Raw genomic sequence first — 14,519 nt, 5'->3', positions numbered from 1 at the left:
CAAAATTGCTTGAAGGGTAAAGGTCTTGGCCCACAGTAAGTGTATAGAAACTTGTATTGGGCCCTAAAAAAAAATCACAGCCCCTTTCACCTCCTCCCTAGCCCCCCAATAGGAAGGTAGAACTCACTTTGCAGTAGTGCCAGTCTTAGAGGGGAGGTTCTGAGATTGAAATCAGTAGGATTTCAATACACTATTCTATTTTTCATTTACACAGGATTTATTACCAGTCATTATTCCCATTATCATTATGGATGTTTATAATATGATTGCCCAAAATAAAGACTATGATAGATTTGAACAGAATTTTTTAAAAAGATTTATTTATTTATGCATACAAGAGCTGGGGTACAGGCCAGAGATGCGGGGGATGAGAAGATTCACCAGAGACAGAGTGGGGAACAGAACAGGCAAACTAACTGAAATACACCGCTGAGAGGAGCAGCGGGTAAGTCAGGAGAGGTCTGCTACGCCATCTGGGTATCTCCCTGGTGGGGATTGAACTCATGATGCAGTGACTGTGGATAGCTTCATAGGTTGTGCCACCAGGGAGGCCCTGAACAGAAATATTTAATTAACCTCCACATAGAAAAAAATTCATGCATTGTTACTGATGATAAGAAGAACAAGAGAGTATGTTGAGATAATAGTAGATTATTCTATCTATCTATGCACATACACACATTATTTTATGAGAAAAATTATTTTGAAAGCCCTGAAAGGCCTTCTGAAAGTCTAGAAAGTAGCAAAGGAGATTTTTTAAAAAGTTGCATATAAATTCATTTTAATTACACTTATGAGCATACACTCAATATAAACATCATTTTGCAGAATACAATAAAAAGTAGAACTTGTGCCTAATATTTAAATTGTTTTCCTTTTTTTTCTAGTGGCTACTGGCATCCTTTGCCCCAAAATAAATTTCTGATTTAAAGACATTGACATTTAACGACATTGACACCCGTTTTTTACTATCTATGTAAGAACACAAATAATCATCCAGGGTCTGAAACTGGAGGCAAAATGACTGCCTAGGACTAAACAAGTTCTTTTGTACATGATTTGATGTATTGAGCTATTATAGAAATGTCAATGGGACAGTCCCAAATCATCACATTTTGTAAACTGACCTCACTTAGCTCTGCTTTTTGTGTTTTCCTAGATTCAGAATTATTCAAGAACAACTGACTAATTGTCCTCTGCATTCATCTAATGGTTATTTCTCAAATTACAGGTCACAAGAAAGCCCTAATTACAGTAGTAGCACACACCTTGCTACAACTATTTCTGCTTTCTTTATGCCTAACAATGTTCGAGTATTTTACATGTGTTTAATTGTTTACTCATCAAAATAATCCTATATTATTATTCTCATTTTACAGATGACAGACTGACCCATAGAATATACCTCAGTAAAGCTTATGTCAGAAAAACAGAATACTCTAAATATTCAAGTCAAGTGATACTTAATTAAAACAACTGGTTTTACAGGTAATGAAAGAGCTGAAAGGTCAGATGAGGACAGTGAGTTAATTTAGAGTTTGGCAATAGCAAGAAATAATTATGACTCTTAGTTTGGAGGAAGGATGGAAGAGGGCAAAATTTCCAGAGTCAGGAATCTTCCTTACCAGGGGGATCATGTGAAACAGTGTAGGCCAGTCTGATGTGAGCTGGAACCATCACAGAGATAGAGCTCAAGGTGATGACATCCAAGAGGAGAGGGAAAAAGACAAAAAGAAATATCCTGGCTTCTCTCTCTCATCTTTCAAAACCCCCCCTATGCCTCTCATTGGCCAAATCCATTCTGAAGCCGATGACTTATGAGCATGGGACATGTAAGGGTAGTCTTCCCTGGATTGAGAGCCAAGTAATAGAAGTCAAGGAGTGTACCTGACCACATAGGCAAGAATTATACAGAAGTTCAGATAACTAGCCCTAAATCACCAAGCAAGCATTCCCCAACTTTGGGTTATTTTTTGGAATTTGTATATATGTAGCTTTCTCTGTTAATAGGACGATTTCAGGGAAATATGTTCCTACTATTATAGAAAGAGAAGAAAGCTAAGAAATAAGAAAGGGTTTGGGGTTCTAAGTCATCTTCAGGGTCAAAGATGCCTTTGTGAATGTTCAAGGCAAAAGGAACAAGTGATTCTATACAAAGTAATGCAACAGTTAAGCAATTTTTAAATCATATCCTGAGGATGTCTAATTCTAATACTCTCTCATATTAGGGCTGATTGACAGCAGGAGAAATGACACTGGAACATGCTTTTGAAAAGAATTAGGGAATCTGGCAATGGGTTTTCTAATTTATTTCAAATTCTCAAATTTGCATTCTCTAATTATTAATTCCAATTGTAAGCTTTCTAAAAAAAGAATGTCTATAAGGAAGCTTGAAATTTTCTTCTCAGAGTCTACAAAACAAGTTTTTTTTTTTTTAATTTTAATTTTTTTTAGTAAATAGGGAACCATCAGGAATGGTAAAAGTGGGCAAGCATTACTACCCTATAAAGATCTTCATTTGATAATTATCTGGTGTTAGTAAGATATATATTTTTTGTGGGACTAAAAAATTTTACTCAGAGAAATATTTATTGCCAAATTCTTGAAACTAAACTTTAGTATCTTTGTGTGTGTGTGTGTGTGTGTGTGTGTGTATACTAGAATTTTAAGTTGAATTTAAAACCATTTAAGTTCAAATGTTGTAAAAGGGATAGATTAAAAAAAATCCATAACAATAGAGAAACATCAAGTTGCTATGTTGGAAAGAACTTTGGTCTATAACTGAGATAAAATGAGCTCTACTATGTTATCTTTGACAAGTTACCCTCTTTGGGTCTCAGTATTCTCATAAAAATTGTGCATTTCATCAGAACTGTTGCATTGTTCCTAAAACTCTGGGTTCCCAAAGATTTTACAACTTTTTAAAGATCTTTTGACAAAAACATAAGCTAGCAATAAAAACTTGTCAGTTGTCAAAATCAAATGAGCAAATAAATACGAAGATTGAAGGAAAAAAAATGAAAAGTCAGCAAAACATATTTAATAAGGTGCATGATTGCAAAGTGCAGAGATTTATCACAAAGTCTTGAGTAACTATGATTCATGATTATAAAATAAAAGCCAGATATTTCAGTTATCGTTCACCAAACTTGCTTTTCTGGTCAGTGGATTTAAAACTACACACGGATTCGAATGAGCCTATTGTGTATATGACAATATGCACGTATCATTCTGCCCCTTCATTCCCCAACACCCTCATCTCTTATTCCTGGATTATTTTAAGAAACTCAAGGTATGTGTGATGCTATAGATTGCCTCCTGATTGTTAACTGTTCCGTACAATCTCATTATTTAGGCAAGTATTCCATGCATGGTAGTTTCTAATAATTGTTTGGCAACAGAGATGTTACAGTTAAGTATCACGGAAGCAGGGATACTTTGACGCTGTTTGCTACATAGGTCATATTTCATTTACTTACATTGTCTTCTAGAAATAAATCTCCTTTCTGCCAAGCCTAGCAGTGACTGGCACATGTTTGAATGAACAAAGAGGGGAAATGTCAATACGCATCTATGTAATGATTAAGGACTAAAGCACATGGCAGGATAAGAACTTCCGACAGCCCTTTTCTTAAATCACACTTGACTGTTCCCTTCGGACAACTTTATTACTCGTGAAATTCCTAGAAAGTCGAGGGGAGCGCGCCTGACAGAGACAGGCGCCAGAGTTCGGAACCAGCGTCATTTTGGGACACGGACAGGGCCTGGACGGAAACGTTAGTTTCGGAGATGCTCGGAAAGTGGGCGCTGGGACAAGCCCCGGGAGCAGATAGGCGCGCTGCCCCCCGGCCCCGTCCCGCCTGGACTCGGGGCTCCGCGAGTCCGCGACCGGCTTCGCGCCTCCGGCCTCCGGGGTGGCTCATAGGCCCCGCCCGCCGGCGCGCCCTCGCCCCACCCGGGGACCGCCGGGCCCGGGGCGGGGGCGGGGCTCCGCGGAGGCCACGCCCCCAGCCCAGCCCAGCCCTGCCCCGCCCTGCCCCGCCCCGCCCCGCCCCGCCTGGACTCGGGGCTCTGCGAGCCCGCGACGGGCTTCGCGCCTCCGGCCTCCGGGGTGGCTCATAGGCCCCGCCCGCCGGCGCGCCCTCGCCTCACCCGGGGACCGCCGGGGCCGGGGCCGGGGCTCTGTGGAGGCCCCGCCCACCGCCCCGCCCCGCCCCGCCCCGCCCCGCCCCGCCCCGCCGCCCCGCGGGTCACAATGTAGGGTTAGGACGGCCGGCGGGCGGGGCCCGGCGGGGGCGGAGCCGCCGGGCGGGGGCCGTGACGGCGGTTGGGGACGGGGAGGGGCGGAGGAGGAGTCGCGGCGGGAGGAGGACAGCGCCATTTCGGCCGGCCGCTCCCTCCGTCCCCTCTCCCTTCCCCGCAGTGGCCCGCGGGCGGCCGGCGAAGGAGCGCGCGCGCGACGCCGCCCGACCCGCTCGCGCCCTCCCGCCCGCCCATGGCCCGGGCCGCGGCGGCCGAGCCCCGCTGAGGCGGCCGCGCGTTGCCGTGGGGCCGCCGCCGCCGTGGCCCGCGCCGCCCGCGCCCGCGCCCGCGCCCGCCCGCCTGCCCGCGCCGCCCGAGCGCGGCGGCCGCCATCGCCCGCGCGCCTCGCTGGCGGGGGCGCCGTCCTCCCCCGCAGCCCGCGCCGCCCCCTGGGGCTCGGCGGAGCGCGGCCGCCAGGGCCGGCGGAGGCGCGAGGACCCGGACGCCGGCGCCCGAGTCGCCGCCGGCGCCGCGGGGGCCATGACCGTGGAGCAGAACGTGCTGCAGCAGAGCGCGGCGCAGAAGGTGAGGCGGCCCGCGCCCCCCGCGCCCCCGCGCCCCCGCCGGGCCCCTCGGGGGGCGCGCGCCCCGCGCCCCTCGCCCGGCGGCCGCGGGCTGTAGTTAGTTAGCGGGTTGCGATCCGCTTCCTCTGGCCGAGTGTCTTCAGGTGCCCGGCTGTGCCCGGGGTGGGAGCGACGCTCACATGCCGGCGCTTCTCCTCGGCATCCTCCTTCAACTTTCTCCTTCGCGTCCTCGCTTTGAAAGAGTCGCCCGTTGTCACCCCTTCTGAGCACGTTTTGCGTTTGGGGGGTAGGCGCGTGCGAGGCCTGCAGGTTTGCAGAAGGGGCTCCGCCGCACGCCCACAGCTGGCCTGGGGCAGGTGCCCAGGTGAGCTCTGTGGAAGGTGTGGAATTGCCGGGTTCCTGGTGCTGTTTCTGCTTCTTTTTCAGGAAATAGAAACTGCGCCCCGAGGAAGGAAACCTCCCTGGCCACGTTTATTCTAGGAATCTTTGTCCCCTAAGTTTGACCTTGTTCCATCCTTTACCCTTTACTCTTGCCTCAGTCACTTTCGGAGGGTGGCTCGTAAGCAGACACGGCTCCGATCACCCCCGCAGGTTGGTGAAACTTTAGATCTTGCATCGTGCGTAGTGGGAGATGCGTCTTTTATTCTGGACTCTGATTTCAGAATCTCAAGTGCAGTATCATGGCTTGATGGCTGGAGAGTGTTGACTATGACTTAGGTTTTTCGTGGTTTTTTTTTTTTTTTTTTTTTTTTTGGTCATTTACGTGAAAAACATTTTGGGCCAAAGGAAAACATTGCGGTGGTCGTGCTCGTGTGGGAATTATGGGGTAAGCAGCATGCAGAGCTGTTGTTTGGTCTATCTGGATGAAGTAATGAATGCCCCGCCCTATGGTAGCTTGGCTGTAGTTGTAGACTACCTACCTGGTCTTGATTCTGGAATGGGGCTGTGGTCTTAAGTGTCCTAGGTATATCCTCACAACCTGCTGAATTTTGTTTTTTGAGATTATTTTTAGAATTTTATCATACAACTTGAGGGGAACTGAAGATGCTCAAAAATTTTGGAAAGCAAGGATAGTGCATCATTTATTTTAGGCACTTTGGGAAAGTTGTGTTTGGAACACTGGTGTGTTAACTTACTGGTGACTTTTAGAAAGTTATTACAGATTGCAGTTTATTTTTTTGCAGTGAAATAATTTTAGATTTCATAATGAGCGTTTAAAACAGTTTGTCTCCTAATCCCCTCTATTCTTTTTTGAATACCTGCAACATCGAGTTTTTGATATGGAGTATGTGATAAAGTGTTAATACTTAAGAGAGGGTTATCATAGTCATGTGTATGTATGCTAAGCAGTATTTAATAGGTTTGGTGTCGTGTGTGTTTGCAGTTCTCTTCGGTGTTGAATATAAAGCCTGTCTGTTTGAAAGTGGAAAAAATGGCTGGTATTTTTCACATTTCAAATTTAAAGAAAGGCAACAAGTTTGTGTGCTTTTTAAAATTGATTTTTGACTGAAGTACTTCTTTAGTGTAGAATCAGATAATGCAGATCTGCCTAGTTTATAAAGTGTAGGCTCAGAAATCAAATTACTGTCAGTGATCGTAGCAGTCAAGTCCAAATTCCTAGTTTCATCTTCAAATTCCCTAGTTTAATAACGCCCACTCACCTCATTATATAAAGGGGGTAGTTGTATCCAAAATATTACCATTATGATGCTTTTTTTGTGTGTGTGTGTGTGTCAGATCATTTCCCTGATATTGAGGAAAGTTTTTAAGGACTATAATGCATTTTTACTTCAATGTTATTTATGTGCCTTTAAAGGAAATTAAAATGTTTTTTTTCCATATTACTGTACTATTACTTTTTTTTTTTTTTTACCTATATTAGGACTATTGGAAAAATTTGTATGTGAGTACAAATACTTTGAACCGTCTACTTGAAACAAATTGATAGATTTAAATCTACCCAAGTGAGTAAGTAGGAAGTAGTTTTGAAACTACTGACTAGGAAGTGAACGTCATATTTCTGTAGAAACAAAAGTGAAACTCAGTTTTCACTTAGAAAATTTATGAATTATCAGTAAAATTAGAGACGTCTAGTGTATATCTCATAAACACTATTTTAGCCTATTTTGTGCTTTCCTTAAAAATAGTGTGTGTATGCCCATGTCTAATACCAATTTTGAATAAACTATTTTCTGACAATTGAAAGTCTCCCTCCCCCCCCAAGAGTGTATGATTGCTATTAATCCTGTTTTTTAAAAGCAGTGCACCACAAAATTTTCATGGGTTTTATTTTTTGTGTACCTACAAAGTAGCTTGTCACAGTATAAGGCAGCAGGCTATCTTCTCCTCTCATGAGGTCTTTTCTTGATTGGTCATGTTTGGCAGGGAGTTACAAGATGTAGTAAAACTGTGGAGAGAGGGCCTCCCTGGTGGCGCAAGGGGTTAAGTACCACACTATGAAGCAATCTGCAGCCTCTGCAGAGTTCCATCCCTGGCTGGTCAGGGATCAACCCACATGGCGAGGCAGACCTCTCCTGTCTCTCCCACTGCTCCCCTCAGCAGTGTACTTCAGTCAGTCTGCCTGTTCTGTTCCCCACTCTGTCTCTGGTGAATCCTCTCACCTCCCCCCCACTACATCTCTGGCCTGTACCCCAGCTCTTCTATGCTTAAATAAATAAATCTTAAAAAAAAAAAAACAAAAAACCAGCTGTGGAGAGAGTTACTGTTCTGAGGTTTAGAAGATTCAAGTGAGGTGGAATTGGCAGCGGATTAGCTACAGTTAAATCCTCCCTAATTGTGGTCTTCAACCTGTATCTTTAACCTTTGTTCTTTGTTATCCTACCTAAGTGTAGGATCCTTAGATCTCTGACATTTGGTACATAAGTGCAGGTTCCAAATGAGGATTCTTTAAGGCAGCATCAGAAAGCTTCCTCCCAAGGACCAAATTAATAGATTGAAGTGAGCTACATGCTGTTTACATTAAATGCATCCCTCTAAGTTGAATAAAATAAAAAGTTCCTAAAGGCTGGTGCTTTACCTCTTTTGTTTTCCCTGAGACTTGTAACGGTCCCTTGCACCTAGTAGGTTTCAGTAAATATTTGATGAATGAAATGAGTGAACATTTTGCTAAAAGGATTGCTAGTTCAGTAGTTATGTTAATTCCCTGTCAAGATTTAATATTATTGAGAAACAAGACTGCTGTTGGAAAGCAGGTAGTGTCATGAAAAAAGACTTTTTAGGATATAGGTTGGAACTAAATCATCTTTCTATGATGTTTGGCAAATGACTAAATGCCTCTGAATTTTCTGTTAAAACCTTAAAGTTCATATGCTTAGACATGAACAACTGTATTAGGTCCAAGTGATTAGCAAACTAAACATGAATTTATTCTGGACAGGAGGATAACAAGAGTGGAGGCAGAAGTAATCTTACAGATCTACAGTCAGCTTTCACTTAATTTCTATGGTGGGGGTTTAGGTGGGAAGGATATCACAGATTAGTCAAATTAAGAGTTAAAACCAAATTTAAAAAGTGATACACGGGGCCTTATTGGTGGTGGTGGTGCAAGGTTTAAGAAGCAATCTATGAAGCTGTCTGCCTCTGCAGCACGAGTTCGATTCCCGGCCAGCCAGGAAGAACCCACATGGCGCAGCAGACCTCTCCTGACTGGGCTGCTGCTCCCCTCAGCAGTGTACTTTGGTCAATATACCTGTTCTGTTCCCCACTGTCTCTGGTGAATCCTCTCACCCCTCACTCCTCTGGTCTGTACCCCAGCTCTTGTATGCATAAATAAATAAACTTTAAAAAAAAATGATACTGACTATATTTTGGGACAGTATTTTAGTTGAAACAATGTAGCATTTTTCTAGTTTAGGTTCATCTAAAGTTACAAAAACACAATATCATATTCCAAGTGACAACATATAAGCTACTGTAAACATTGTATAAAATACTTTATGTATCTTAATTTTTTTATTGAGATTTAATTGACAAAACATTCTTTATTACTAAGTAGCTTATGATAGGATAAGATTTGGGTTGGGCAGAGATAGGGATCCAGCTACAGATTCCCCTTTTCCACCTAATTTTGATGAATATACGAACATTGTATCTGGCCTTCTTAATGAAGTCTCATGAGTTGTGATAAATACTTGGTTGATTTTCTTCAATAGTCTATGTGTCTAGTCCTTATCATTTGCAAGTAATTATTCCAACCACTTTATTGCCAATTGATATTTCTTTTTTCACTCTGTTTTCTTTAGCTAAGATTACAGAATAATGCTAGAATGAATGTTAGTGTTGATAATATATTGTTTCATTAAAATGTGGACATTTCATTGTAGTCCTAAAATGTGAAAGTCATATTTCAGTTGACTCTTCATCAAATGTCTTTTTTAAATAAACTGATATGATACTTTATGTTTTAATAATACAATAATAAAAATAATTAGATAACATGATACAGTTACTAGGTACTGTGTTTAGGAATTTTGCTAAGTTTGATGCACCCATCGTGATTTTTTTTTAAAGATTTATTTTATTTATTTATGCATACAAGAGCTAGGGTGTAGGCCAGAGGTGCAGGGACTCACCAGAGACAGAGTGGGCACCAGAACAGGCGGATTGACTGAAATACACTGCTGAGGGGAGCAGTGAGTGAGATAGGAAAGGTCTGCTTCGCCCTGTGGGTCAGTTCCCTGGTCTGGATTGAAATAGTGCTGCAGTGGATAGCTTCCTAGTGCTGAGACTTAATCCCTTGCACCACCAGGGAGGGCTGCGAGTATAATTATTTTAAATTTTGTGATATGTTTTAGTTCTTTAGAGAAAAAACACTAACATATTAGCTTGTATAACTAACACAGGCAAACTTTATTAACACATTAGTTCCCAAAACAGGGAACTGTTCTTTAAAATCAGCAATAAAGGGCCCCCCTGGAGGCTCAAGGGGTTAAGCACCACACTCTGAAGCAATCCACAGTCTATGCAGCACATGTTCGATCCCTGGCCAGCCAGTGAGCAACCCACATGGTGCAGCAGGCCTCTCCTGACTCACCCGCTGTTCCCCTCAGCAGTGTATTTTAGTCAGTCTGCCTGTTCTCTTCCCCATTCTGTCCCTGGTGAATCCTTTCACTGCCTGCAACTCTGGCCTATACCCCAGCTCTTGATTGCGTAAATAAATAAATCTTAAAAAAAAAAATAAAATCAGCAATAAAATAACAATACCCACTATTCTTAATTCCAATTAACATTTAATAGAGGTTTCACCAAATACAACAAGAAAAAAATGAAATTAACAGGCACCAAAATTAGAAATGATACTGTCATGATTATATCATGACTTTTTTACATAGAAAATACAGAATTATCACTGTAAAAGTGTTAAAATAGAATATATAGGAAATAGCTGGCTTGTGTAAAAATTCAATTACATTTGTGCATACCAGTAAGAAATAACAATTTTTTTAAAACACCACATATAATGTTTTCAGAAATTGTCATTTAGGATTAACAATGTATAAGAATTCCACTGTAAAACTATAACATAAATACCATTCCGTATCCCCCCTACTGCCTGGTGTAGGTAACTGCCGATCTGATTTCTATCACTATAGATCAGTTTTAGCTTTTCACATAAATGCAATCATAACATTCTTACTTTTTGCATCTCACATTTTTTGCACAGTGAAATGTTTGCGAGATTGAGCCATGTTGCATATATCAATACTTTATTGCCTAATAATATTTTGTTATATAACTATCCTAAAATATGTGTAAACATGTTCCTACCTATTGGTGAACTTCTTTGTAGTTTCTAATATGAAAAAGGTTGCTATATGCACATATATCAGCTTGTCTTTCACTAGACATGTTTGCAAATCTCTTGGGCAAAATACATAGGATTGGAATTGTAAGAAATTGTTAAATGGTTATTCAAAGTGGTGGTTACATTGCACAATCCCAGTGGAATGTGTGAGAGTTCTAGGTGGTCTGCATTTTTATCCTCACTTGGTATTGACAGTTTTTATTTTTGGCCATTTTAGTGAGTATGTGTGTAGTGCATGTATATTATTAACTTGTTTTTTACCTAATGATTAGTGGTTTTTAATGTCCATTTATGTGCTCATTAGTCAGCTTTTGAATAGTTTATAAATAATTGTTTCTCATGTATTACCTAGCTTTACATTCTTGCAAGATCAATAGGAAAAGTAACTGCATACTCTCAAGTCTGAAAAGGCAAAACAAAGATGTTGTCTCTTGTGGTAGAACATTTTAGGGAGAAGTGCTTATACGCTCATAAAATAAAGTGAAATTACACAGTTTTCCCTTTTATTGTTTTTAAACTAACACCTGATTAGAAGACTTTACTGTTGAAAAATGAAAATCCTTTTCTCCTTGCCTCAGATTAGCATTAAATTTATCTATTGAATAATAAATTGCACACACAGATAAATATTTATTACTAACACTTTATTGTACAGGATACAAAAATACTTGCACAGTTTAGAGTTTGGTTGGTTTCGAAGTTCAGAAATAAGTTGGAGAGCCAGTGGCAAGGATGGGGTGGACTGTGAGAAGGGAAGCAACTGTGCAGAGAAAGAGTCTCCTTAAGGTTTTTGGTCCTTCTAAAGACAGGAAAGAGGACACTGCTTTGGACTAGGAAAAAAAATATGTATTTGTTGGGTTTTGTTAGTGCTGTTCAGTCTGAAAGTCGGTGGGATTGAGAGTAACACTATGCCTGAGGTGGAGAGTGACTGCAGAGCCAAAAGCTCGGTGGTGCTTAATGAAGCCAGAGAGATGTTGGGAAGGAGAGAAGGACCAGGAATGAAGAATCTTTAGTGGCCAGGACTGTTGCTATGGTAACAGTGATGCGGAAACCGACTGTATACTCATATATGCGTAAGTTTGTGTCATAATTCATGCCGGAATACATGCAGAATCAAATGTATGATTTCTTTTAGGTGGAGCTCAGAAGCAAGTTCAGGCTGGAGTTGTGGCGCTTGCTGTGCCCTTCACAGAGGCCCCTGAGCTGGCCTGGGTGATTCATCAGGAAGATTCTCCATAAGGTCTTAGTGAAAGACTTTAAAGGTAGATCAGGGCTAAGGAAGGGGATTGAAAGGAAACTGAAGGCAGCCCTCAGGTTTAAAATTTCCAGTTTTTGAAGGAAAGTGCTTTCTGTACAGGCCTCTTGGACCAGTGGATACTCTTCGTGCCACCGAATAGGTTCCTAGTCTCACCCTACAGATTTCCTGGTTCCTTCCCCATTGGGACTCAGATTTCATTCAGTGTAAGACTGCAAAATTAAAAGAATTGACAATATTTCCATCTTTGCTGGTGACATCAGAAAGATGGTACTGACTTACCTGAGCATGTGCGATTGTGGCTGGAGCGGTGAATGCAGCATATGAGTAATATTCTAATGTGTCTGTATACCATTTCTTCTAATCACTTATCCATCCTTGAGCACTTAGGTTGTGTGCCTATTTTCCCCCACCCCCAATACCATACTGTTTGATTATTGTAGCTTTGTAGTATAGTGTGAAGTCAGGGAATGTGCTCTCTCTGTTGTCCTTTTTTTCCCTTAGGATTGTCTTTGCATGTTCTATTTGGTTCCATAGAAATTTAGGACTTTTTATTGTATACCTGTGAAGAATGCCATTGGAATCTTTGTAGGGATTGTATTGAATCTGTACATCGCTTTAGGTAAAATGGCCATTTTGATAATGATTCTTCAGATCTTTGAGCATAGAATGTCCTTCCATTACTTTGTCTCTTCAATTTCTATCAGTAGTATCTTGTTTAGTGTACAGATCCTTCACTTGGTTAATTTTATTCCTAAGTATTTAATTCTTTTTGCTGTGCTTGTAAGTGGTATTGTTTTCATCATTTTTCCTCCTATTAAGATGAACATAAGCTTTTTATATTTCACTTTGTTCATTTGATCAAATCACATAGATGGATTTGTGTGTGTTGAAGCATCCTTGCATCCTGGAGTAAATTCCACTTGGTTGTGGTGTATCATCTTTTTAATATATGTTTGAATGTGTTTGCTAAGCTTTCATCAGAGATGTTGTTTGGTAGTTTTTGTTTTTGCTTTAGTTTTATCTTTGTCTCATTTTGGTGTCTGCGTTATGTTGGACTCATGAAAGGAGTTAGGAAGCTTCCTTTTTTTATGTTTTGAAAAAGTTTGAAGAGGATGGATATTAGATCTTTGAATGTTTGGTAGAATTCAAATTAATTAATTTTTTATATATTACAGACAATTGAGAATTTTTCTGTGAAATTTCTTCTCTTGTCTGATATTTCTTTTGAGTTGTTTCCTCTTTTTCTTTTTTATTTGAAGAAGTTCCTTATTGTCTAAATACTATTTTTCCCTCCTTACATAATTTGTAATTATCTTTCCTATTTTCAGTATATCTTTTTACTCACTTTCTGGTGTTTTATGAATAGAAACTCAATTTAGTTTCATTTATTTAGTTTGCTTTTATTATTTAACTATGCACACCATGTTTTATCAAGATATCTTTTATTACCATCTATCTTATTTTACTTACAGTATTTAAATTTTATTCAACTTGGTTTTGAATTTTGCATATTGCTTGAGTAGATTCCAAATTCATTTTTCCCATGTGGAGCCACTTTATTGAAAGGTTCTTCCTCCCCATTATTATTCTGATGACAGTATTTTTAATCTTTGAATTGGGAACTTCCTAAAGGAAAACAGGTTTCAGAGACTCACCTTCAAAGTTTAGTATTTTCATCATAGTTTTATTGATGTTTACATAAGTATACAATAGGCTTACTTTTTTTTGTATAGTTCGTATATAATAAAACCAAAATCAGTAACCAAAACTGTGAAAATAGTACCATCTAAATAACAGGTTTAACTTAATTTGATGGATGCTGGTGTTTTACAGAAGCTAACTTCATACTTGCAACTTCATCCAAGGAAATGAATATATGTCTATTAGGTTATTCTTGTGTTAAGTTATTATTAAAGTTTGGGAGTAAATTTCATTGCCTTTGTCATCTACATTATATTTGTATTGTGGTACTCAGGCGATAACTAACCTTTGTCTTATGATAGTGTTTTCAGCCTTTTGTTGTAGTTGTAGATGTGCTTCCAGTCTTTTGATAATAATTTAAAACTTTTTTTTTGCTGTAACTCAGTAAATACAATGTAATTATTGTAATGTCTCTCAAGCAGAATATTGAAGTGGTTGTATGATTTAGTGTAAATACACTTGATGTGAATAAAAGGCAATAATCATAGCTTACTTTTAAGTTACTGCCAAATATTATTTATTAGAACATATGCACATTTGCCTTGTGAACTTGTGTTAGTGCCTGGGCAGTCAGGAGGGTGAGATACTGCTGTGCAGTGTGATAACTGCCTTTGTAGATAACACGACATTATTATTATACTGAAGGAATAATTGTGTTGTAATTATTTCTACCTCTCATAGGGTGGTTGTACTTTGTTATGCTGAGGGTTTTAAACCTTTGCAAGTGTGCTGCCAAAATTTTTAGTATTTGAAAGCATATTACAATAATAAAAAGAAGTTGAGAATTATTGGGTAAATAGACAGTAACAAGTAGGCCTAGCTGTTGGGCAAGTTTTCTGTGAGCTTGTCTGCTTTTGCTATATGAACTTTCAGTACATTTATTGAAACTGTTTACATTTGGAGTGTACAG

The 14,519-nt window shown here is 40.4% G+C and overlaps 1 protein-coding gene across 5 annotated transcripts in view; it reads left to right on the top strand.

The window, feature by feature from the left end:
* The first annotated feature begins 4,378 nt into the window (after nucleotides 1–4,378).
* Nucleotides 4,379–14,519, top strand: part of USP25 (ubiquitin specific peptidase 25) — a 108,965-nt gene continuing 98,824 nt past the window's right edge. For 3 of the 5 annotated variants that reach the window (XM_037525084.2, XM_037525081.2, XM_037525079.2), the window contains exon 1: nucleotides 4,746–4,827. In XM_037525084.2, coding sequence (XP_037380981.1) covers nucleotides 4,783–4,827 — 45 coding nt within the window. In that variant the 5' untranslated portion in view covers nucleotides 4,746–4,782. Of the gene's footprint in view, nucleotides 4,828–11,757; nucleotides 11,913–14,519 lie in introns of those variants that run through there. The other 2 variants (XM_037525080.2, XM_037525082.2) reach the window with 2 other exon arrangements.

This window comes from Talpa occidentalis, unplaced genomic scaffold (assembly GCF_014898055.3).
Source record: "Talpa occidentalis isolate TD23 unplaced genomic scaffold, MPIMG_talOcc4v2.1 talOcc4.4, whole genome shotgun sequence".
Taxonomy (NCBI): Eukaryota; Metazoa; Chordata; class Mammalia; order Eulipotyphla; family Talpidae; genus Talpa; species Talpa occidentalis.
Note: the sequence above shows the minus strand (reverse complement) of the source record. Positions and strands in the feature narration are given on the sequence as shown.